At 36.3% G+C, this 27382-nt stretch overlaps 3 protein-coding genes across 3 annotated transcripts in view; all 3 read right to left on the bottom strand.

Moving 5' to 3' along the window:
• Window positions 1–11730, bottom strand: part of LOC140171367 (uncharacterized) — a 29758-nt gene extending 18028 nt beyond the window's left edge. The window contains exons 1-3 of the mRNA XM_072194606.1: window positions 11578–11730; window positions 9100–9262; window positions 735–889 (exon numbers count right to left, since the gene is read on the bottom strand). Coding sequence (XP_072050707.1) covers window positions 735–889; window positions 9100–9262; window positions 11578–11708 — 449 coding nt within the window. The 5' untranslated portion in view covers window positions 11709–11730. The remainder of the gene's footprint in view (window positions 1–734; window positions 890–9099; window positions 9263–11577) is intronic.
• A 1261-nt stretch (window positions 11731–12991) lies between these two features.
• LOC140172156 (uncharacterized) lies at window positions 12992–22809 on the bottom strand. The gene is made up of 5 exons (XM_072195490.1): window positions 22517–22809; window positions 21627–21879; window positions 21118–21360; window positions 19380–19560; window positions 12992–13395 (listed from the first exon to the last, which is right to left on the bottom strand). Exons 2-5 carry the CDS (start codon window positions 21633–21635, stop codon window positions 13196–13198), a joined length of 633 nt encoding a protein of 210 aa, XP_072051591.1. The 5' UTR covers window positions 21636–21879; window positions 22517–22809; the 3' UTR covers window positions 12992–13195.
• Window positions 21635–27382, bottom strand: part of LOC140170773 (uncharacterized) — a 47167-nt gene continuing 41419 nt past the window's right edge. The window contains exons 12-13 of the mRNA XM_072193998.1: window positions 22517–22809; window positions 21635–21784 (exon numbers count right to left, since the gene is read on the bottom strand). Of these exons, the coding sequence (XP_072050099.1) occupies window positions 21635–21784; window positions 22517–22809 (443 nt within the window). The remainder of the gene's footprint in view (window positions 21785–22516; window positions 22810–27382) is intronic.

Consider the following 27382-nt stretch of genomic DNA (forward strand, 5'->3'; position numbering starts at 1 on the left):
TAATAATACGATCTGTTAGCTAATACATGCATTGTCGGCGCTGGAATGAAATAGCAATTTCCTTTATTTTACCATATATTTGGTTGGCTCAAAATTAAAAGGGGACAATAGCTATCAGTAGATATCAGTGAAACTAACATTTAAATAGGACTGAATCTATTCTTTATGCAAATCACTTATTATTGCTTTGAGTGACCGCTGCATAAATCCATTTTTTCAATTGTTTTTGTTGCCTGGCTCTACTCATCAGTAAGCCCTACACTATTTGCACCATGCCTGTTAGGTACACCATTACGTAACTTCAATCGTAGCCTTCCTGAAATTACTCCCAATATTTATCAAGAGCCAGTTTACCTATTATATGGCCTGCCAAGATATTTGACATGTCCCACATCCCCAAGATCCAAAAAGGATAAAAACCCTATAGGGGTAAAAAAAAAAGGCCCCAAAATAGTCTGCCTTGTAACCACACAAAATGTGCCTAGATATAATATAGGCCTATAATAACCTGTAATAGTGTAAATATGGCCGTACATCAAATTAAAATGTTTTTAATTGGAGGGTGTATCCCCCCTCAGATGCACAAGCACTGCACATCCTATTAGTTATCTGCTGAGTTTAATTCTCCATAGCTCACCCCTCCATATGCTTCAAGTTCATACGCATGCTTTAATAATTATTCATGGACAATGCTATGGTTGGGACTGCAAAGCTGCTTTCTTATTGTTACATACCTGGCATTCCCTTTTTTGGCTGCAGTATGGAGAGCATTGAATCCAGATCTGTCTGTTTGAGAAGGTTGGAAACTTTCTGAGTTCAAGACCAAAGTACATACTTCTGATGTGCTTTTAACAATTGCATACTCCACTGCATTCAAGTCCTTTTTATTCTGTAATAACAAACATATAATAATAATAATAATAATAATAATAATAATAACTAGAGCGGTTCTCGGCTTTCGCGGTTTTCAGCTTTCGTGGTTCTCGGTTTGTGTGGTTCTCAGGTGATATTGGTGTTAGATGGAGAGTGGTATTGTTTGAAAAGTTTGTCTGGTTGTAGTTGGTTGTATATTGTTTCTGTTCAGAACCTTGCATGGTTGGATGAGGTGAAAAACGCACACTGGTCACCGCATTTGAACACCCTGTTCCCATCCTGGAGAGGGTGAGTGCTGCAATTAACCCTGCGTATGTTTTTCATGAAAGTGCTAGCCATCTACGAACAGGTTAATTCAAGTTCGACATTTCAATAATTGAATTATTTATCGTGCACCCATAGAATCAATTATATTAATATCTATTTCATGAAGCATTCCCGGGGAAGCATTGCAAGTAACTTGATGCTATGTAGTAGTCATGTGATGCTTAATTCCGGTTACATGTGCATGTAATTAAGACCATAATGGTTATGTTATGAACTAAAATTTGAAAACACTCCAAGTCCTGTGTATTGTTTTTTTGTATATCTGTTGATAATAAATGATTGCAAGGTTTGTCCCTCTTCATTTTCCCCAAGAATATATATTGCTCCATTGGCAGTATATAATCCCTACAACTTAAAATAGACCAGAGTTCTATCGATTTTCACACTGAGGTACGTAGAAAGGCTACAGTTTTTCATGATTACCTGGCTGATGACTGTACCCACCAAGTTTTATGCCCATGGGACAGTTTTTTATTAATTTGACCTCAGATGACCTCTGGTTATCTCGAAATGACCTTCAAAATCTAAAAAATTGTCTGCTCTAAATGTTGACCCACCAAGTTTCATGCCCATTCAAGTTTTTGTTAATTTGACCTCAGATGACCCCTGGGTGACCCTGGATGACCCCAACATGACCTTCCAAATGTTTGCCTCAATGTTGACTGTACCCGCCAAGTTTCATGCCCATACGACATTTTTTAGTAATTTGACCTCAGGTGACCCGAATGACCCCAAAATGACCTTCAAAAATTTGGTTTTAAAAGTTGACTGTACCCATCAAGTTCCATGCCCATACAAAAGTTTTTGGTAGTGACCCTGGATGGCATTCCAAAAATTGGCTCTAAATGACCCCCAAATGACCTTCCAAAATTTGGCTCTAAATGTTGATTGTACCCAACAAGTTTCATGCCCATACGACAGTTTTTAGTAATTTGACCTCAGATGACCCCCTGGGTGAACACAGATGACCCCAAAATGACCTTTCAAAAATTTGGTTCTAAATGTTGACTGCACCCACCCAGTTTCATGCCCATACGAGTTTTTAGTAATTTGACCTCAGATGACCCTTGGGTGACCCTGTATGGCCTTCCAAAAATTTGGCTCTAAATGTTGACTGTACCCACCCAGTTTCATGCCCATACGACAGTTTTGAGTAATTTGACCTCAGATGACCCTTGGGTGACCCCGGATGGCCTTCCAAAAATTTGGCTCTAAATGTTGACTATACCTCCCAAGTTTCATGCCCAGTTTTTAGAAATTTGACCCCTGGGTAACCCCAAAATGACCTTCCAAAAACTTGGCTCTAAATGTTGACTGTACCCACCAAGTTTCATGCCCATATGACAGTTTTTGCTAAGTTGACCTCAGATGACCCCGGGATGACCTCGATGTCCCTGAAATGACCTTTCGTAAATTTGACTCTAAATGTTGACTATACCCACCAAGTTCAATGCCCATATGACAGTTTTTAAATATTTGACCTCAGATGACCCCTGGGTGACCCCAAAATGACCTTCCAAAAATTTGGCTCTAAATGTTGACTGTACCCACCAAGTTTCATGCCCATACAACAGTTTTGAATAATTTGACCTCAGATGACCCCTGGGTGACCTTGGATGACCCCAAAATGACCTCCAAAAATTTGGCTCAAAATGGTGACTGTACCCATCAAGTTTCATGCCCACACAACAGTTTTGAATGATTTGACCTCAGATGACCACTGGGTGACCTTGGATGACCCCGAAATGACTTTTCAAACATGTGACTCTAAATGTTGACTGTACTCACCAAGTTTCATACCCATACGACAGTTTAAGTAGTTTGACATCAGATGACCCCTGGGTGACCCCAAAATGACCTTCCAAAAATTTGGCTCAAAATAGTGACTGTACCCACCAAGTTTCATGCCCATACGACAGTTTTTAGTATTTTGACCTCAGATAACCCCTGGGTGACCCCGAAATGACATTCCAAAAATTTAGCTCTAAATGTTGACTGTACCCACCAAGTTTCATGCCCATACAACGGTTTTTAGTAATTTGACCTCAGATGTCCGTGACCCATGGGTGACCTTGGATGACCCTGAAATGACTTTCCAAAAATTTGACTCTAAATGTTGAATGTACTCACCAAGTTTCATGCCCATACGAGTTTTTAAAAAAATGAGCTCAGACGACCCCCTAGGTGACCTTGGATGACCCCGAAATGACCTTCCAAAAATTTGGCTCTAAAATGTTGACTGTACCCACCAAGTTTCATGCCCATACGACAGTTTTTAGTAATTTGACCTCAGATGACCCCTGGGTGACCTTGGATGACCCCGAAATGACTTTTCAAAACTTTGGCTCTAAATGTTGACTGTACTTACCAAGTTTCATGCCCATACGAGTTTTTAAAAATTTGACCTCAGATGACCCCTGGGTGACCTCGGATGACCCCGGAATAAACTTCCGAAAATTTGACTCTAAATGTTGACTGTACCCACCAAGTTTTGTGCCCATACGAGTTTTTAGTAATTTGACCTCAGATGACCCCTAGATGACCTCGGGTGGCCTTGACCCACTAACCAATACAAACTCGTTCTGTCTGGCAGCTGGAGTGAAAATTTGGCTCTAAATGTTGACTGTGAAAATTTGGCTCTAAATGTTGACTGTACCTACCAAGTTTCATGCCCATCGACAGTTTTTAGTAATTTGACCTCAGATGACCCTGGGTGACCTTGGATGACCCGGAATAACCGACAATTTGACTGTAAATGTTGACTGTACCCGCCAAGTTTTGTGCCCATACGACAGTTTTTAGTAATTTGACTTCAGATGACCCCTGGGTGACCTTGGATGACCCTGAAATGACCGTCCAAAATTTGGCTCTAAATGTCGACTGTACCCACCAAGTTTCATGCCCATACGACAGTTTTTAGTAATTTGACCTCAGATGACCCCTGGGTGACCTTGGATGACCCCGAAATAACCTTCCGAAAAGTTGGCTCTAAATGTTGACTGTACCCACCAAGTTTCATGCCCATACGACAGTTTTAGTAATTTGACCTCAGATGACCCTGGGTGACCTCGGATGACCCCGGAATAACCTTCCGAAAATTTGACTCTAAATGTTGACTGTACCCACCAAGTTTTGTGCCCATACGACAGTTTTTAGTAATTTGACCTCAGATGACCCCTAGATGACCTCGAGTGGCCTTGACCCACTAACCAATACAAACTCGTTCTGTCTGGCAGCTGGAGTGAAGATGCACCCACCCACCAAGTTTGAAGAACGTGCGACCCCTAGTCTCCGAGAAAATAGGTTTTTGCATTTTATGCATAAATTATGCAAATTAGGTACTTAATTACCATATTTTGCGCTGAAAATAGAATCAGGTTGAGATCTTCTGGTCATGCTACCCCCTACCAAGTTTCATCATCATAGCGCTTAGGGTTCTTACGGATCCCCAGATACAGCTCCACAAGGCGGATTTCTTCAGATTTCCAACCATATTTGTAGAAGCGTTCATAAATTATGCAAATTAACAACTAAATCGCATACTTTTTCGGTCGAAAAACTAATCAGGTGATCAGCAGATGTGTATCATAGCTGCCACCAGGTTTAGTTTCCATGCGCCTGACGGATCTTGAGATAGTCTGTCCACAAACTCGGATATCAATTTGCGCTGATTTTCGCATAAATTATGCAAATTAGCTAATGTTAACGGAGCAAACTTGGATACCCTTCCTCCCACCAAGTAGCGTTGCCGTAAGTCTTATGGTTCCCCAGATACAGCTCCGGACGGACACACATACCTCCATCCACACCCCCCCCCCCACACACACGCACGGACAGACAGAAATAGTGATTACTAAGTCCCATCTAGACTGTCCCACAGTCTCGGTTCGGTCCGGCCTGGATAATGGAACTATAGGCCTAAATAATAACATAATAGCCTATCAAAATATGCCATAGTCCTTCACCCCCGATTCTAAATACACAGCGCCCAAAACCAATTCACAGCGCCAAAAAACCAATTCCTCTTTCTACACAAATTGATGCCACTACACTAATCACACCTCCTATATTGAACGCTAAATTTCAGTGACTGCTCCCCACGCCGAGACTGTTCCGAAGTGTTAGAGATTTCACTTCCAAAAAATCGTTCAACGTGTATTGGGTTGATTTTTAATGCTATGTAATCGACATTACCAGTCGTTCTCCACGGACCCGAGGGAGGGTAATGCTATGTAATCTACATTACCAGTCGTTCTCCACGGACCCGAGGGAGGGTCTAAGTCCCATCCTGAACAAAGTTCAGGTGAGACAAAAAGGGGTTTTAAATGTTCAGTTTCCTATACTTTTGTACATGAAAGACATTCTTCAAAGTTTTTTTTTTTTTTTGCTTAATAACATGGCCTACATGACCGAAATTGATATATATAATACGCAATATAAAAATGATGATTCATCAAATTTTTGCCCCCCCCTCCTCCTTCGGGTATGTGGGAGGGGGCCCACGTGGGGAGAGGGTACTATCCCGTACTAATGTGCATTTCAAAGCTTCTGGCTTGTTTTACACTTTTAATAAAAAGTGCTTCCTTCTTCCAGAAAACATGCTTTAAAGTTTTGAGTTTCCTATACTTTTGTACATGACAGACATTCTTCAAAGTTATTTTTTGGCCTAAAAAACATGGCCTACATGACTAACATTGTTAAATATAATGCATAATATAAAAACAATGATTCATCAAATTTTGACCCCCACCTCTTGGGTATGTGGGAGGGGGAGGCCTACTAATGTGCATGATTCATGACGAATACATTGTATGATAAGAGTAATATGTAAAATTCAGTATGTTAAACATACAGAGTGATGTCACTACAAATTGGGACTAAAATAGTAGGCCTATATCCCAAGGGAAATATGTACATACAATACACACACTCACCCCACCCAACCTCCCCCCCCCCAAGTCCACCCCCACTGACGGCCACACAAAGCCAAAGGATACAGCTAAAAGGTTCATATCAAACCTCTGACCCAAGTTTGCTTCCATAGACTTAAACATGACTTGATGTTAGCGTATACATAGGCCTATATACGCACCAGCATCATCTCAAACGTCATCGTTCATTAATACACATTACATACTTCTTGCTCGAGTAATATTCAATGAGTAAAAAGAGATGAGTTTTTGAATGCAAAACCCGACACAATCAGTATAAGATTCTGGCCGGTCCGATAATCGACCAAAATGCATCAATTTTGGGAATGAAAATGTGTTCTGATTTGACCATATGCACGTTAAATGAGTACCATTATCTAGCCCAGTCATCCAGTCGGGTTCTAAGGAATTTTCATTTAAAAATAGAAATATATGCCTCCAGAAAGATTTTGTAGTAAAATCGGGAAAAGCGGAACATTCCGCTTTTTAACCGACTTTGAGGTTTAAAAAGCGGAACAGTTCCGCCAAAAGCTTTTCGAAACTCCATGGCCATGCATGATAGCCCTACCCCCTTGACAATGCCCAGTGCCCCCCCTGGGAGAATACATTATATAAGCCAAAGGATACACTGCGCTAAAAGGTTCGTACTCAAACCTTTGACCCTGAAGTTTCCATTTAGACTCAACATGACTTGATCATTATACCATACATAGGCCTATTATATACGGCATTAGTCTGGCATCATCTCAAATGTCATCGTTCATTAATACACATTACATACTTCTTACTTGGGTAATATTCATTGAGGAAAAAGAGATGAGTTTTTGAACGCAAAACCCAACACAATCAGTGAACATACTGGCCCGATGTTGGACTAAAATTCATCAATTTGGGGCATGAAAAGGTGTTCTCAATAATATAAAAATTTGACCACATGCCACGGGGGAATTAAAGTAGCAAAAAAAGCTGGTATTGGAGGTATTTTCCCGAGTCTTTTCGTTGTAAAATGACTGCAGTGTTAACCCCATTTCCAACTTTCAATTTGCCCACAAACGAACGATACCAAATTTATGTAGGGTGGATGTTTCTTATGGCCACGGACGTGGTAATATTAAAGCCATATTATAACATTTTCAAACAAAATAGATTGGCATTTCTTTGCCATAAAATGTTAGCTTTTACTGTCAGATATATCCCTTTTATTTTTGAGCGAACAACTACGGCAAAGCAAAAGAAAATTGGAATTTACTACCAGCGCACATATAAGCCAATACGTACCACTCCTTCGGGCATTGTGGTGTATATCACCGTCCCGCACGCCGTACGTACTATGTGTTATGATCATCGTGTATGCGTTCGACTAGTAATTCCATCGTAAAAATAAAGCGCCGGTTCCGGCGTTTTATTCAAAATCTCGGATTTTGACAAAACTACAGCACCTAGAATCTTGATTTTTGCAGGGTATATTGGTTTAATAAAGTACAATTTAATCGTGTAAAAAAGGAATTTTAAAAATTCAGTGAGGGCGTCTTCCTCAGCAAATGTTATAATATGGCTTTAAGTAGCAAAAACAAGCTGTTTAAGGGTCTTTTTGTTATAAAATGACAGTGTTAAGGACTTGGTTTGGCTTAGAAAACGCTAGCTTTTGGTGCTAATTAGACGTAACAAAATATTTTTGCTAATGGTATGTTGAAGTAGGCCTAAACACATTTAATAAAGAATAAAAAAATAATAACGAAATCTGTAAGGTTTTAAACCCCTTTCCCATCTTTCAATTCGCCCACTACGATGTCCCATTCATAAGCTTAAGTACCAAGTTCCTTGATATTGTTAATAGCTGTTAATTGTATAGGTTTGAGCAAGATCGATTTCTCTTTTATCTACCGAATAACAGAACATCCCGTGCACGGCAATGCAGAAAAGTTATTACGTCATGATATAAAATAATATCAATTCGCCCAAGAAGCTGAGTCATACAGCATAGTTTATTGGCAGCCACTTTTGACCTTTGATCACGACTTGATCACGATTAGCCTCCATCCTTAACATGCTTACGTGTAAAGCCACACACACTCTAAACGTGCGTAGGTGTTAACACACTATTATACTTATATGATCGCATGCGATTGCGCGCGATGACAAGTAGAGGACTATACACTCAGTGACGACTCTAGAGCGACCCAGTCAAACGGAGATACACTATGTGCAACTTCGAACTTGATCGATATTGATTGGCCATCAACCAGTCTGAGATAGAAGTATACTACCGGTAAACTGTGGGCGTTGCCTAAGCATAACCGGCTCATGTAGCCCAACTCCGGTTCGATCGCACAGGATACAGAGTTGCCAATGCATATATATTGGGCGACTTTGAGCTGTTTCACTAAATTAGTGCAATTTTGGGTGGGTTTATTTCTCTTTTCGTACATGTCTACTCAAATTCAAATTTAATAGGTGTCATCATTAGCACACACTTTATATATCCTGAAAGTTTCACTGTTGAAAAGTACATTGTTTGTCTGCTTTTTTGTATACATTAAACACATCGACAAAATGAAAACATGGTTTGTGGGCTTTACGCCCCAACCATGCAATAATAATAATAATAATAATAATACAACAACAAAGTAATTTATAGTAATAAATCTCTCAATGCACTTTACAAACACCTACTACCCCTAACCCACAACATACAGGGTGTCCCTGAAAGAACTTCCTGAAACCAAAGGTTTTTGACCTATGACCTCTTGAAATCATTTTTGGCATTTTGTCATCCTAAATATGGTTTCAGGGGGCCAAATTATACAAAAATACACAAAAAAGTACACAAAAGTCTGCAAATCTTTGAATATCAGATTGCCAACCATCCTACTGGGGGAGCAAGAAGGGGCAAGAGTTCTAATGGGGGCAGCAGACCCCCTGGCTATGCCACTGCCACTTCAAAGGCTATGCACTTTCACCTACTTACCCTTATTTGTACATCACATTTATACTGCGGTTTGAGTAGCAGTTCCACACAATCAGGGTTCTTTCGTGCTATGGCTGAAAAAAGAGCTGTATCTCCATCATAGTCACCTTTGTTAATATCTGCACCATGTTCAATCAATACCTGCAATATCTCAGGTCTGTCACTATGAAATGTAAATGTTTAGACATTTTTATATCTTACATAATTAATAAAGTTAAAGTATACTATTGACTCATATTTTGAATTATAATTATAGGCCCAGCAGGTCGAGCAGTTTGACAAGGAATGTCAGGGAATCAGATATGGACAATTTAAAAAAAATTCTTTCTGTCTGTTATTATTTATAAAGATTATGGACCATAGCAAAATCCCTGGAGCCTTATTTCTAGATCTAAAAAAGCATTTGCTACTGTAGAACATAAAATTCTGCTTGAAAAACTTGAAATCCACAACACCACTGAAAATTATTATCCTGTAAATACTCTGATGATAATAGTAAATTGTAAATCTGTAATGCATATGATCAAGAGGGTGAGAATTCATCAGGGCAATGTCGGGGATCATGGATCACATGCATGGGAAAACATGATATACCACCAACAGCCATTTGTTTATTGTGACAAATGGTTCCTGTTCTAATTGTCGGACGGTTTGTGGCTATAGTATTAAGTAAGGAATTGTCTTTGACCATGCACAGATAAAAATCCACCCATACCATATTCTGGCTCATCAGAAAAAACATTTAATATCCCGAATTATACTGTGCCTACCAGTTTCATGGTAAAACCAATTTGCTATAGAATAGTTATTATACCATGTTAACCATATTCATATTTATCTCATAATAAAATGTGACCAAATGTATTATGTGTACATAGTGTGTAAATCACAAGAATAATATCATCTGCGGACTTGGCTAGCTTGTCGGGAGGGATATTGCCGATATTGCACTTATGGACCACGTAACTTTGTGTGACCTTGAGGGAAAGGCATTTCCCGATATGTATAGTAAGTTACCGGATATGATGTTGACACCACACTTCTTTTCATGTCCAAAAATCCAATTGAACTAACTGAATTATAACTTGTTAAAACAATTCACTGGTTGAATTTCAACCAATCAACTAACTTTAAAAACTAAAAAAAACCAAAAAAAACACATTATGGTATTTGGGACAAACCACAACTTTAGTAACTTTCATGATATCACTAGCACTCTTTACAAAATAATTTTATTTAATGAGCGTATGACTTCAAATACAATGGGGGTGTCATCATGTTGATTACATTTTTTCTTTAATTGGGCTATTCCAGTTGAAATCCACACTACCCCCGTGGAAGATTTTGGAAATATCTGCTACCGGGGGAGTATGTTTTTCAAATGTAATTGGTCAGGGTTAATCATTTTAAAACCCATACTCCCTCTGTATTATGGCTTTACCTATATTTTCCATAACTGGAGTGAGTATTTCAAATGGAAGTTACCCAATTTGTCTATTCTATTTGAAACTCATAATCCCACCGTGGAAGACTTTAGCTAAATCTTCCACGGCGGTATTGTGGATTTTAAATGGAATAGCACATTAATATTCAAACTTAATGGAATTGACATGTTGGAATAATGTGTAGAGTAAAAACAAAATAGCACAAAATGTCTTGAAAATGCTAGCACATGCCATGCACTGATCATTTTGATTACTGCAATCTTGTTTGGTCAAATTGCAATGAAGAGAACTCACTACTTTTCAAATCCTCCTAAATAAAATTGTGGTGTACTTTTTATCTGCTGATATGTGATTTAATGAAATACATTTTCTAAACTTCTTTTCATGATTTTCAACTGCTCCTTCATGTGATAAAATCCCTGGAAATTGGGCTATATTATTGTTAATCACATTAAAATTGACTAAATTAGTAAAAATTCTGCTAAATAAGTGTGCTTTTTGTTTTCCCAAAGAGACATCAAATTGGTTTCGCAGTTACATTGCTATTGTTTTGAGTAATTGAAATTAGCATTATTTTTTATCCTACTTGCATTTAAGTCATTGGTTGGGTTCTATCAAAGTATCACACTATCTGTGGCACTACATGGTTTTAGTTTGTCGGTTGATGCATATCTCTTTATTATTACACTCTCATCCTTTTTGCTGTGTTCATAGAGTAGACTATGCCTTGTTGGTAGTTTTGTATTTAAATAAGCTTTGTAAAACACCCATGACATGATCTTATCCTCATCCTTGAATGTTTAAATCTACACATATGCATTTGCTGTTATTAGTTTTTAATGATATTTTCAGTTGTATATTACAAATAAGTTTTTAAATAATCCCTTGTTTTAAAACTGAATTTTTTTAGTTGTTTAACTTTTGTTTGTGCTTTGGTCATTTGCTTTAGCATTCCATGCTTCTATGCTCATGTAGAAGGGTATCATTCGATATCATAACATGAATAACACAAAATGTATCAAACTTGGTTTACCTATATGCAGCCATTATCAATGGTGTTACACCTTGATGTGCATTGCCCTGATCAATTTTTGCACCCTTTTTTAGTAAGAGCTTGACAATGCCACGGTATCCCATTTGACAGGCCATAAGTAATGGAGTCATAGTACCATTTTCTGACAGGTAATGCACCTGAAATGACAGAAATGATTTATATTAAATCTCACACTTGCATTGGATACTTAATTTTTCATTTTGTTAAATGGAAACTCTTTTTGTTCCCATCGTTTTGTTTATAGGTGTCATCACAACATTTTAGGAAATCTGTGTTTTCTTACAAAGATTGACACCTTTTGTCTTTCATTTATATTGATCTGTGTTTTAATAACATTTCCATCAGTTGATCATACTGGTAAATTTGACGAAAACCCACATTTAGATTAGCATCCGATGCTAAATAAATCTTGATGCAATAGATATAATATGCTCTGATTGATAGAATATATTAACCATAATTTTCACATCCAACATATGTGTAATACTAGGCATGTCCACTTTTAAATTGATTCAGACCTAACTTATTGGCTGGGAATCGATGAAAGAAACATTTTGGCATTTAAATAATCTTAATCGGACGTTTCAATCCAGAGATATGGCCTTTTGAGTGTCACAGTTTTATATAGGGCTGCTAGAACATGATAAAAAGTTTAAGTCTAAAAAGGAATACTAACAGAAAGTGCAATATTAAGGTGCTTTTTCTTAATGTATTTATTAACTAGCGTTATCTGGAACATTATATTTGCTTATAACAACATGAAATAAGATCATCCTGAAAATTTAAGCGATTTTGTTGACATAAAAAAAAAAAGACCTCAAAACCCATGGTTTGTTTGGTGCAACCTCAAGAGGAGCTGAACAATAAGTGCATTATTTCAAATGAATAGCGGTAGTCTTAAACATTGTTCAATCTTTCAAGGTCAGCACATTTTATCTTCAAATATGATTATATTTCATCATGGCATAAATTTGGTAACATTAATCACTACCAATTTTGAGAAATTTGCTCCAACTCAAAGGTTATCTTTACTACATTGAGCAATATACTGTGCATGCATGGAAGCCATGCTGGGTAGCATATCGAAAATGCACATGGTGGTCAGAAGTGCATGATTTGAGATGGGTTTTGGAAAGCTTTAACATTCTTTAATTTCTTAACATCCTGCACATTTTGTCTTTAAAAATAGTTAAATTTTATGAGTATGTAAGTTTGCTTTCTGAATCGATCCAAATTCGGAGATAATTGCGTTTCAACACCTGATCCACAGAATGGTGTCACCTGTTGTTGTTCTCATCTCATTAATGTTTTCTTTAAAAAGAAGCTGATCCCTTGATAAAGGAAGGTCTTCTCTATTTACTGACTAATCAGGAAAGAGTTTGGTTAATGTTTTCTGGTGGAACCTCTTTTAAGTCTAAATTGGGCCAATGCAAGTACTGCATACAATTGGACTCCCTGATTGATTTGTGTTTGCATTGACAATAAATGGGTGAGTGCACACAACAGTAAATGGGAAACCGTTCTAGTAGCAAATGTATTGACAGTGGACATCCCTAGTAATACCAATTGTATATATAATTGCAGAAATCAAATTTATTTACCCATTCAGGGCGCAGCTCAATATTGTTCCTATTGCACTTTTGTCACCTTGTTGGATCACTTTAATTAGTTCAGCTGGCCCTTTTTCACTCACAGCTTTAGCCTTTGTGGTATCATCTAGCTCACCAAGTGCTCCAAGTTCTTTTAACTTAGTCTTTAGAGGCCCCAATAGAGCTTTTTGCAGCATTGACTTTATTTCTGTCAGAAGATACAAAAAAAGTTGTCATATAGTTTCTTAATATGCGATGCTACATGCACATGGAATAGATAGTAAACCCTTCACTTAGTTAACTTAATAGCTAATTATTACCATAGCAGATTTGCATTTTTCCAAAAAGAACAAGTAGATAACAGTAGTAGTAATTTGCATAATTAATTAGCATTTATGCAAATTAGCTCATTAATTATGCAAATTAGATGGTGGCTAGACAATATAATACATTAGAACATATTAGAAACACTACACACCACTCTTCGTCATACATACATTTTCCAAGCCACATTTCCCTAACATCATATGAAATTTAAAGAAAAGGAAATTTAGTTCGGCAGAGGTGGGGCTCGAACCCACACTGCACTGCGCCGCTATCATGTAGGCATATACAGTATCGACACATCACCAGCGCCTTAGACCGCTCAGCCACAAGACTTGTTGGTGTCATCGTGAAAATTTAAACATATAATCACAACTTCATTACTTCAACATACCATGTGACAAGCAAAGACAGAAAACGTACCATATTTTGGAATTTTATCTGCTTAAAACATTAAGGGATCTAAAATGAGCGTTTATTGCGTTTCGACAGTATTTTTTGTAGGACATGAGAGCACCTCAGACCTATCGAATTGCATTCTGAATACGAAGCATGTCTTTCTGATATCAAAAATTTTTCATTTTTGAAAATCACAATATAATACAAATTTTATGACAAATTATAAAAATTTGATATTTTTCAAATTTTGATATATAACAGTCCTCGAAGTAAATTATATAAATCTAATGATATATTCTTAAAGTGTATGTAGCAGGGAGGAAAAGCCGACGGTCAATTGAAAATTTTGACCTTTCATATTGAAGATATGAATTTTTTTCCCAAAAAGACCTTTTTTTTTTTTTTTTTTGTGGAAAAAAATCCATATCTTCAATACGAAAGGTCAAAATTTTCAATTGATCGTCGACTTTTCATTCCACCTACATACACTTTAAGTATAAATAATCAGATTTATAAAGTTTACTTCAAGTACTGTTAAATATCAAAAATATCAATTTTAATGATTTGCCATAAAATGTGTATTAAATTGCAATTTCAAAAATCAAAATTATTTGATATCAGAATGACATTCTTCGTATTCAGAATGCAATTCGATATATCTGATGTGCTCTGATGTCCCTAAATAAATACTGTCCAAACGTTCATACCCCAGCCCTTAATGTGTATTATAATAGAGCTACCATTATTAATATTGTTGAATTCTCAAGCGCATACAGACAATTAATACGAGGGTCCTATGATACATACACAATACATAAATCGATTTTGATTTCAGCCACATGCTCTGCAGGACATCGCATCGGTTGCGAGGTATGGAGCCCAGTCAGTCAGCCTGCCATTTTTCTTGTAAGACGGTCTGAATTTGTGCAATTTATAGGAAAAGACCACGTGGGTCCCAAAAGATTCTTTCAGATATTAAAAGATTAGATTCCCATAAAGACGAAACAGTAATCTTTAGTCGGGACCTACATAAAATTTACATAAAATTTTCAGCATCAATTGAGTGTTAATTTTGACTATAAATTCAGAAAATATTTTGGCGTATATAAAATTGAAATAAAATTCTTTGCCTCCTAAACCACATAAATTTTAGCACGATTGGATATCACGAATCATTATTTATGATGTGCAGTTAATATTCATATATTCTTTTATAGGATGCTTCAGTTTTAACACAAAAAATATTTCATTAAAAACCCTCCCACTCGGCGATTTCAAAAAGGTAACCACGCTTCCCTAGAATGTGCAATAAATTAGCATTAAAAATTTATTTTAGCAGCATTCTAGAAACTCTGGCGTATGGCGATCACTGCTGTACACTTTGACCAAGATTCAAGGCAAAATTTGCAAAATAAAAGTACCCTGAACATTTATGCATTGATTTTGAGCAAAATATAGGCAAATATTACATACTCATAAACTTTTTCAGTCATATTATACTTTGATTAGCTCGTAATCGGCAGGCCTTATAACATCACGGATTAATATCAAAATATTTTATTTTGAGAATTACCTTGTGACATCACACCAGAAACATTACCAATTATTAATTCAAGTCCTCTACTTTCTTTTACACACAAAATATAGACCATACAGGCCAACTAATAGCACTCTTAACGTGGGTCTACTTTTCGACGTAGTGGTAAAAGCCTAAAATTTCCCGCCTATTACGAGCTGATCAAACTATATATAGATTAACTACATTCATTATTGATAAAAACAGTAATACAAAGAAAATATAAATTGGTATATTATGAAAACCGTATGTCCAATGGTTCCAATAATTTTACAAGTCCCCTCTCCAAACATCGCTTTGTTTGGTGGGGGAAAGGGGACAATTAAATAAGTGGACCTCCAGTGGCTCTTTGAATAATATATGTGAGAAATCAGATTGTCATTCACAGGGCAGTAAAAATAGAGTACCTATGCATGTAACTACTGAACCGGTACACCAGCATTATGTCACTTTGAAATTTAAGGCTCAACTAGAAAGGTGTCAATTGGGATGCCTCCACCATGGAGGCAATTTTAATTCAGAAAGATATTATAAGAGCTATTAAATGTCAAACTGTATGAGTGGTATAAAACAAACAAAACATAACCTCAAATGACCTTTGACCTCCGTATGTGACCTTGGATACCACCAATACATGAAGGTACCCATAATGCAGCTACTACTCATGTTTGGTTGCATTAGGATTTAAACTGTTCATATGACACTAAACTTTAAACCAAAAGTTGACCTCAAATGACATTTGACCTCAGAATATGATCTTAAACAGCACCTATAGCTGAGGGTTCTCCTAGTGCAGATATGACTCAAGTTTGGTTGCATTAGGTTTTATATTGTTCATATGAGGCCAAATTTTAAGCTAAAGTCTTAAATAATAGTAATTTACCAGTTGACCTCAAATGACCTTTGACCTCAGTATATGATGTTGAACACCACCAATAGATGAGGGTTCCCATAGTGCAGCTATGACCCAAGTTTGGTTGCAATAGGATTTGATAGTAAGTTGATATCAAATGACCTTTGACCTCAGTATATGACCTGGAACCCCACCCGAAAAAAGTAGCCAGTGTTTCTGACAATGGCACACCTATTCTGAAAATCTGAAGTCAATCCGCCTTTCCATTCACGAGATACAGCATCCAGAGGTACGTACGGAAGTACGGACAGTGCAAAAACAGTATGCCTCGTGGTGGAGGCATAAAAATCTCTTAGTAGCCGTGAAAGCATCTTTATCAGTTGTACAGGCAGTAATATAGGAGTGTGACAGCCTTGCTGGAGCATGCTGAGCTAAGGTCTTAAAGAAATATCACAAAGACAAAAACTGAGAGCCTTGAACACAGCACATACCTACCCTTGGCTTGGGTCAATATCAATATCATCTCATCTGTATTTTGAGATAATATAGCTAAACAGCTATAATAATTAAGTGGCATTGTTACATCAATTGCAATATTATATACTGCAAAACTATCATGATATATTACTTTGCAAAATGAAATTTGAAAGCTGCAAGGCAGTACCAACCCTGGCTGAAATTTGATACACTTTTGACATCACTTTTGATATGTATCAAAAATGTATCAAATAAAATGTATTTGAATTGGAACCCTCATTTGATACAATTTTATGTATCAAAATTGTATTAAAACTGTATCAAATTAGCATTGCAATTCTTATTCTATCATTACATACACATTTAAAATATATCAAAAGAGTATCAAATGTTAATTGATTATGTATCAAAAATGTATCAAATAAGTTGGGTGTATCAAATGGAACATATCAAAAGTGTATCAAATATGTCACTGTATCAAATAAGCGTTCCAATTCTAATCCTTTTATGTATCAAAATTGTATTGAAACTGTATCAAATTAGCATTGAAATTCTAATCCTTTCATTTCATACATATCAAAAGTGTATCAAATGCTAAGATAATGTATTAAAAATGTATCAAATAAGTTGGGTGTATCAAATGCAACATATCAAAACTGTATCAAATGAGAAGTATCAAAACAGCATTCCAATTCTTATCCTTTCATTTCATACATATTTGATACATAGTTATATCAAAATTGTATCAAATATGTCACTGTATCAAATAAGCATTCCAATTCTAATCCTTCTAATCAAATTAGCATTGAAATTCTTATCCTTTCATTTCATACATATCAAAGGTGTATCAAATGCTAAGATAATGTATTAAAAATGTATCAAATAAGTTTTGTGTATCAAATGTATCAAATGAAACATATCAAAACTGTATCAAATGAGAAGTATTAAAACAGCATTCCAATTCTTATCCTTTCATTTCATACATAATTATATCAAAAGTGTATCAAATATGTCACTATCAAATAAGCATTCCAATTCTAATCCTAGCGTTGAAATTCTTGTCCATTCATTTCATACACATTTCATATATATCAAAAGTGTATCAAATGGTAAGATAATGTATCAAAAATGTATCAAATAAGTTGGGTGTATCAAATAGAACATATCAAAACTGTATCAAATGAAATGCATTAAAACAGCGTTCCAATTCTTATCCTTTCATTTCATACATATTTGATACATTATCATACATAATTATATCAAAAGTGTATCAAATTAGTGTTCCAATTCTTATCCTTTCATTTGATATATATTTGATACATATATCAAAAGTGTATCCTCCCGTACTGCCCAATGCTGCCATAAATATTTTCAACATGTTTAGAATGTTGTAAGGGTCATTCCGGTTGAATTTGACCTTGATTGGACCAATTTCAAAATGCAACCTTTGACCCTTAACTTTGGCCTTTGGGTCATTAATGTTTGTAACATGTTTAAAATGTTGTAAGGATCATCCCTGTTGAATTTGAGCTCAATTGGGCCAATTTTGAAATTTGACCTATGACCCCTGAACTTTGACCTTTGACCCCTGAACTGGGGTCATAAATATTTTAAACATGTTAAGAATGTCATGAGGATCATTCCTGTTGAATATTTTAAACATGATAAGAATGTCGCAAGGATCATTCCTGTTGAATTTGAGCTTGATTGGACCGATTTCAAGATTTGACCTTTTTGACCTGCAACAATCTATGGTGATTTTACCCCAAAATGACCTTGACATTTTTTGTCTCACTACGGTGGTCGTTCCAAACAAATTTCATGAACCTGCAATAATCTATGGCAATTTGACCCTAAATGATCGCTGGTTGTTCCCACCAAATTTCATGAACCTTCAACAATCTATGGCCATTTGACCCCAGATGACCCTGAATGACCCCAAACTGACCTTGACAATTTTAGTCTTACTACAGTTTGACCCTGGATGACCCCAATATGTCATTGCGTTAAGCATATTTTGCACCAAAAATCTAATCAGGTCGAGAACCTCTGGCTGCGTTACTCAGTGTTCCCCACCAAGTTATGTCACTGTAACCCAATACGGATCTCCAGATACCTGTTCACAAGGTATTTTGCTTGATATGCATAAATTATGCAAATTAGGTACTTAATTACCATATTTGGGGCTGAAAATCTAATCAGGTCGAGAACCTCTGGCACTACTCCCCACCAATTTCATACGCATATTTTTTGGGGGATGGGGGCTTTGGTGGTGTGATACACCACAAGCAGTGCCAAAATTAACTAAGTTCAAATTTGATACACTTTAGATACATTTTGATACAGTTAGGTAGTATTTGATACAGTTTTGACACCCTTTATTTTCAGTTGATTCATTTTCAATCAAAACTGCATCAAATTGCTATCTGATATAGTTTTGATACACTTTTGATACATTTCTTGCTGTATAGAATTTCTGCTAGGGAAGATTAGATTAGTTTCACTATATTTCTATTGTTCTGTACTATTGTAATGATTTAGACCTAAGTTTATTTTTTCATACCATCATCATCACTTGAATCATCACTTGAGTCAGATGAGTCAGATGAGGACTCCTTCTTGGCTGCTGGCTCTACCAATGTCAAACAAGCTCTGTAAAAAGCAGTTCTTTCACCATTATCCATTTTGACTATGCAAACTCTTCCCTTTTGTATGCTGACAATGACACCAGTCTTGTTCATGTGCTGTAAAAACAACAACAAATGAAATATACAACAATAAAACAATTTTCTTCTTTATCACGTAACTTTAAAAATGAGGTGCCTGGTTAAATCCCTGCCAGTAGCGACTCACCGGGCCGGATTGGTGTACCTGATAGATATGGTCGCCACTCAGTGATGTATAGCATATGCAAATGAAAACACCCTAGGCGTATAAAGCAGGCGTGAGACGGCTCTTTCCTAAAAAAAAAATTAAATGCGTGCGAAATTGGGCAAAAAGTACCCAAAACAGGCTGAAATTGTGGAAATTTTGACTTAAAAAAAACTGAATTCAGTTTTAAAACTGAAAATTCTCATGCCTGATAGATAATTGTGGGCTATAGGCTCAGTTAAACCCTTGATCTGAATTCAATTGGCAATATCTGTAGATATAATTCACCCATCTGCTCTCTCTATGGTATATAGTTAATTTAGAATTGAGTAAATGAACCATGTGAATACTCTGTCCTTTGAAGAGGACAGTAAACCATCCGGCCTGTATGTTTTAATTTTTTATGGACGGGCCACCTTCTGGTTGTTTGCAATCAATATTGTATATATATCAAGCAAATTGAGTTTGAACTACATGGGGTTTCTAATTGAGGGCGCTACTCTTTGCTTAAGGTTTTCGATCATAGCAGAACCACTCGACCAAATTCCTTTCAATTACATTTATATATTTTGTACATTAATGTGTAGATAATAAATCATGAAAAAAATAGGGAGTACCAGACACACTTTTATGCCTGGCCACAAAAAAGAAATTGCCTGTTTATGGTTTACTAGTTTTTACTAGTTCTAGGTCATTGAATATAGCACATAACTGCACATTGAAGGTTTTATCTTTATACAGTATATTGTAGGGGAGCCCAGGCTAAAAGTTATAGGGGTAGGTTGTTACCCTATAGTAAAACAATGTGTCATCAATCTTATTAACAAAGATTCTGACATTAGGTGGGTGGAGATCAGTCTATCATCTATCCCCAGGACATCTATGAACCAATTCAGTGATGTGCCAATAATTTTGTAACTGGGAGGGACAAATGTTGAATATAATAATAGGGGATATTACAAGCTTAGCTTTATTCAATGCTCTTTGGTTAATTGGTTTACATGAAGGATAGGCTGTTATTTGTACTATTTGTGTAATCTTTGGGATATTATTTTTGGAATATTTTAGTACCAATATCTTAAAGGGGCATTTCGTGATCCACAGCCTCATCCCCCACTTTTCTCAAAAAAAGTTGAGATTTTTATATCACTGGAATACTCTGGCTACATAATGTTTATGTACAAAATATTTCTTGCAGATTAATTCGTTTAGCAAAGATATCATAAAATTTGAATTTCGTTCTGGTGCACCAGAACGAAATTACAACGTATTGTCTATGGAGCAGTGTAATACACATAATCATGCATAACTCGCAAACGCAAAATCGGAATCAACTGAAATTTTGGGAATATGCTTTTTTCGTGGATATGTACTGAAAATGTCATAAAAGAGGATGCTAGGATCACAAAATACTCCTTTAACATACTTACTGTTGCTAGTTGTGAAGACCATCCACCATTTCCCTTTTGGAGCTTTTTCATTTCCTCAATCTCCATTAGCTTGACTTTTACTTTATCCCCTTTTCTAAAATGATGTTCCATCTCAAAAGATACACTGTCCACTCCATCTTTGGTGAGCATTAGTGGATGTATGGCCCATATATCACCAGTCAGCATAGTCACAACAATACTTGACAGCTGGATCTTGCTTACAATACAAGGCTTGCCTCTTATCTGTAACAGAATAATTGCATTGTATTACTAGATTATCAAAAATAAAATACAAAAAAAAAAGGAAAGAGGAAAACAAAAAAAGGCAATGTCAAGTCATGATCTGAAGATATGAAGGGGTGGAAAATCAGAAGATTACTTAAGTCCTCAAATTATGTATGTACAATATATTAATTGTGTCTCCAATTGTCTTACACAGTGGGGTACACATGAGGCTTTCATTGGGCCATAAACCTTTAATAACTAAGAAAAATGTTGCAGCACTATACCTCTGTCATCAAGTTATTCCATCCACCACTCTCTTTTGATATTTCTTCATTTCCTCTTCAGGCACATCTTTGATGAGTACTCGGTCTCCTTTCTTAAACATGGCGGATTGATCATCTGCTATATCCTTTTCTTCATCTTCTGAAACATGTACCAGACACTCCGGATTGTAGTAGTAAGAGGGGCCATCATCTGTTTTACATGAATATCTCCATCACTGTCAACTTTCCTCACCTTCCCTAGCCTTCCACAAGTCTTGACAAAAAATAGCATAGAATATACTGAGTAAATGTACAATTGGTGCTGTTTTGATTTTATATTAATTGATGATGACTTCCTCAAAGCAATTCAATCTCTCTGAATATGAGGATCATTAACTCAATTCAAGAAACGTTTATTTCACAACTTCCAAAATACACACGGAGCAAGCTTGTGGGGTGCAGGTTGCCGACAAACAGTACAAATGCAAATACAAGCAAGCAAATACAAGACATTACAATAAAATAAACCAGTTTAGAAAGTAAATATTGTTCTTTCTAAACAATAAATATTGTTCTTTCTAAACAATCATTCAAAACATATATTGAAGCATCACCTATACTGCATTCATATTAATGTTTTCTAGATGACCTAAGATATAGCATCAGAATTAGTATAACTGGATAGATCCAAGTGCCTAGCCATGGTGGAGGAAATTTTACATTTTGGTTTTCTTTCTTAGTTTTAATGCTCCTACACTCACTTGCAGGAGTGCCATTTTTGTCACAGCTTTAGGCTAAAATTGGCTAATTGGTTTCCTTAAAACATAAAGCAGATCTGAAATGCTGTTGCATGTGAACTGTATTATTAATATTCTTATGAACTATAATAACAAAAAATTGTTATTTCCTACCATGCTCATTAATGGGTTGAGTCCTCCATGGTCTTTTTGCAATCTTTTCATTTCCTCATTTGACAATTTCTTCACTCTTACACGATCTCTTTTTTTAAATGTTTTATCATCTTTTGCAGGCTTGGATGTTGATGATTTATCCTTTGCATCCTGAGGTTTATCATCATCAGATTTGGTGTGAGGTGTACTTGTGTCTGCTGCAAGAGAATCACCACTTGTCATTGCAGGGACAGCTTGTTTGGCAACTGATTGAGGAACTTCTTCACCCTTTTTCATGTGTTTCTTGCCTCTCTCTGATATATTAATAAAGAATATATAAACATGTAACTATGTATGTATAAAAGTACAGGTATGCAAATTTGGGAGGATATTATATGAAGATACATTGACACAAAAACAAATTAGTGCTTCATTTCAGGCAAGCAACTGCCTAAATTATAGCTTCAAATAGGCAGTCAACTGCCTAACGACTGCTTAAGGTTGGTCTGAACCATGGAATTATGAAAAACGTTTTGGTCTTGTAACTTCTAAATTGTTGATATAAAGTGTATAAAAGTATACATATTTAGAATGGAAATGACCTGACAAATCCAACGGTGACGTCAGATTTATGTAAAAATGCTTACTTTTGGAGAAAATCATCAAAAAGCATGATTTTGACCCAAAAATTTACGTACACCGTAACTAATTATTTTGTCAGTAAAATTTGTTTTTCTTATTGATTTTCAAAAACTAGGTATGAAAATCTAGGATCCGTTTTTTAATTTTTTTTTGAATTTTGACCATCTTTTAGAAATATTTGATAAAAATGGTTGAAATTTGACAGTTTCAGCCTAATTTAGGCAATACTGGTGTATAATATTTTTGTTTTTGGACAGAAATTTAAAAAAATGAAAGAACGCCTCCTAGAGGAAAAGGAGCTGTACACGATAAGACCAACATTTTACCTTTATTTTCTATAATGAATCTGTTAGCTTGCACGAAAAATTGAAAACATGCACGAAAATGAACACATTTTAAATCGCCGTTTTGTATCAAAAGTGGCAGTAGACAGCAATCAAGCAACTCTTGTTTTCAAATGTGATAATCTTGATTCCTGTTATTCACGCAGCTCGTAGTCGTAATTAAGATACAACTTCAGCGCAAGTTTTACGAAATTCAAGCAATATTTTCCATAAAAAAGAGGAAAAATTGTTCATCAAGCGAATGAATTTCCGGCCGGCCATGTCTTCGGTCAGAGAAGTTGTTTTTAAGTCTCGCATGAGATACAGGGAAGGGTGAATCGCACGTGTGTCATTAGTAGCACACAGGGAAACACGGTCAGGCTTGTTGCGTCAGGCGCAAGGGAAACATACGCGCCTGTTTAGCAAGGAGATTGGCAAGATTTCCCGCCATTGACCATGTGGACGATTTCAGATGCAAAAGGGTGAAATATTAAAACCTAAAATTTTCAGTTCAAACTTTAAGTACACATAATGAATATAGAATTCAAGAAAAGTGGAATTCTGCATTTTAAAACATGCCTTGGTTCAGACCAACCATAACCCTAATGCCCCAAGGGCTTTTTGGTGACTGGAAGGGAAAGAAGGAAGAAAGAGAGAAAACAAACAAATATGTTGTTTGCACTGGATGGGATTTGAACCCAAGACCTCTCGCATGCTAAGGACTAGGTCATCAACACTTAGCCATGGGTCTTTCTTTGGCCAGGTGTATATATCACTTACGGTGATTGCATCATGACATCACGTGGGATGCACGCACTTACGCAGTGCATATATCAAGTATTATTTTGTGGTTCTTAGGAGGTTTAGGGTTAAGGTCAATTTGAAGGCCTAGCGACTGCTAGCGACTGCCTATAGTGCTTTGAAGGCTTAAATAGAGCTTCACTTGTGCATGTATATATCAGTGACCTTTATTACATGAATGACAGCAGTGACTGCCTGTAAGACTGCTCAATGACTGCTTACAAAAGTTTTCCTTTCGGTAAGGCATACTCAATTTCTGACTTGTTCCTTCCTTCTTGTATATTTCTATATGTGACTCCTCGCCACAACTGAGCCCGGATGTCGCCAATCATCATTTTTTGAGATATTCAACCAAAATATTCTGCTTGAAATTAGCTTTAAAATGATGTATATCATGTCTATAGTACTTGACATTTAAGTAGTGAAAAATCAATAAAACAGTCAATAAATCCTTTCTTTCCTATTGTTTATTGTTAAGTTCGATGGAGCATATCTCAATAGTGGCACTGGCGACATCCGGGCTCAGTTGTGGCGAGGAGTCACATATGATGTAGGGATGGAGAAATGGACTTAATATTCACAGTATTTTGTCTTCCTACTCAAAATTTCCTTTTTCCTTTCAAAGATTTGTAAATGAATCATTTTAATCATGTTGGGCATTTTGTCTGTTGTCATTTTCATACTCTCAATACTGTAAAAGAGTGAATTTGACTCTACAGAGTGCCTACAGTGATCACTCCAATTGAGTTGCATTTCACTCTAGTAAGAGTGAAATTCACTCCACACTTTCCATTTCACTAAATTGGAGCGATCACCATAGGCATGCATTCTTTTTAACTTTTACTCTTTTACATTTACAAAGTACTTTGCAATTATTCTTGTTAAAGCTGGTTTATCGCACAGATATTCAATTCAATTCAATTCAAAGTAGTTTATTCACATATGCTTTTCCATCTTACATAGCAACAACAATAATAGAAAATGAATAATAAATAATACAGTATCTTACTATAAATAGGCGAATGTTGTGGGTATGAAGATTGAAAGGCTCATCAGTTTCGATCTCCATGTCGCCAAATTCATATGGGAGATTGAGGAATATACGGGGAATGCATTGCACTTTATTTGGTTGAAAACGGTCAAGAATTGGCCTCAAAATCAGTAAAAAAGTGAGTAAATATATAGCGGCTGGTTGTTTACGGGTTATGCCAACCAACGCGTCCACATATCTAGCAAAAGCGCGTCGTTAGTGCTTGGCGTACACTAACGTAGCGCCACTTGACTTCAAGACGCACAGGTGCGCATAGCCAACTTGTGTACTGGGTTATAGTTTATGTATACGGAATGGGATATCGGCGGGGAAAACAGGAATAAGACTACAAAGACAATAAATATACGGCCAGAAAGAAAGGAAGCAAAAATAATAAAGAAAGAAAGAAAGAAAGAAAGAAAGAGCAAAAATTAAAAAACAAAATGGAATGGAACAAAAGTGGCCAATGTAGAAGAAATTCAAAAGAAAGAAAGAAGCTAAAAAGGAAATATTGGCCTAAGGAGAGTCAGGTTTAGATAAACAAAATTTACCTTTTCTATTTTTCTACCTGTTCAGTAATTCCTCCTATTTTAGTGAACGCTCCCATTTACTCATCTAAGCGAATTCAGCGAGGTGTCCCGCTAGTAATAAATTAAAACACGGTACACTTTGTATGACTGCATTTTAAGCAAATACACTCAGTATGAGTTGGGTAATAAACTATAATTAATACAAAATTAATTTTAAATCAAAATATCAGTATCATGCAAATGAGTATGAACAGGTGAAAAATAAATACATTTAGACATGTACACTCAATATGGACAAAGAGTACGTGATATCATAGCAAAAAAAACAAATAATATATATAAAATACAAAAACTATTATTAGGCCTATGTTATGAGGAGGCACATGGGATGAAAAGATGGCCTGCTACCAATTGACAGTTGCCATGGAAGGGGGAAAACATAAGAAGGAGAGGCCAAATAAGACCAAAAGGACTTTAAGGCTGGGCCCACCTTTACCTAATGAGGGATAAAAAAGATATCAGGAGCAGTCGCTTGGAAAGAATAGAATGTCGTAAATGTACACTCAATCAGTTAAAGCAATAATATGTGATTTGCTCCACAGCAACACCCTCAATTTTTCTTAAATTTCTACTTTTTGCATGATTGTAATGGTGTACTAAAATACCACATGAAAGACTAAGCCTGAAGTGCTTTAATTAAAAATTTAAGTTTTTATATTAAATCCTGAGATCTCTGATTTTATTCCAAATTCGTCAATCGAATGATGGCTATCACATCTCGTGCATGTGAGCTCATGTGTACATGTACTATTGAATCAGCAATGTATAAACTGTGTGCATATCGCTATTCGTCTTACATCAATAATACATGTAATACGCTGGAATGAAATAGCAATTTTCTTTGTTTTACCTCATTTGTTTGGCTCAAAATTGTTTGAATCAGATGTATTCAGTTTTCAGTATCACAAAACAACATCACAGACCACTTCACTTTCTTAACACTGGATCACGCTGCATGGCATGCTTAGCAACTGATCCTAGTCACAACAGGCACTGCTTAAAGGATCGCAACACAAAGAACTGCATTCCAAAAGGATCAGATGGCCATCTCGTCCAGTTCGCAGGTCTACCCAGTTAATGTTGACAGTATTGAATGATGCTCCCTTGCCCTATGCTTCCCTACCGTCCCTCCCTTGCAATTTAATTATTAAATCCAACTTGCAGGTAATTCCCAAAATCTGAACCCCACATGCTGGTCGCAAACCGACAAAATATTGCACACTTCAATTTTGGAGGAAAACAGGCTCCTTGCCCTTTTCTTTTCCTTTGCCTTCCGATATGACATCCCACTATCTCTAAGGACCGCTATCTCTAAGGTTCGCTATCTCTAAGGTTCGCTATCTCTAAGGTTCGCTATCTCTAAGGTTCGCTATCACTAACGTGTAAAGTCTATGGAGATCAGAATTCGCTATCTCTAATAGAGAAAAGGGTTCGCTATACCTAAAAAAGGTCAGCTACTTCTAAGGTTCGATATCACTAATTTAGAATAAGGTTTACTAGT

Source organism: Amphiura filiformis, chromosome 15 (genome assembly GCF_039555335.1).
Source record: "Amphiura filiformis chromosome 15, Afil_fr2py, whole genome shotgun sequence".
NCBI classification, from domain to species: domain Eukaryota; kingdom Metazoa; phylum Echinodermata; class Ophiuroidea; order Amphilepidida; family Amphiuridae; genus Amphiura; species Amphiura filiformis.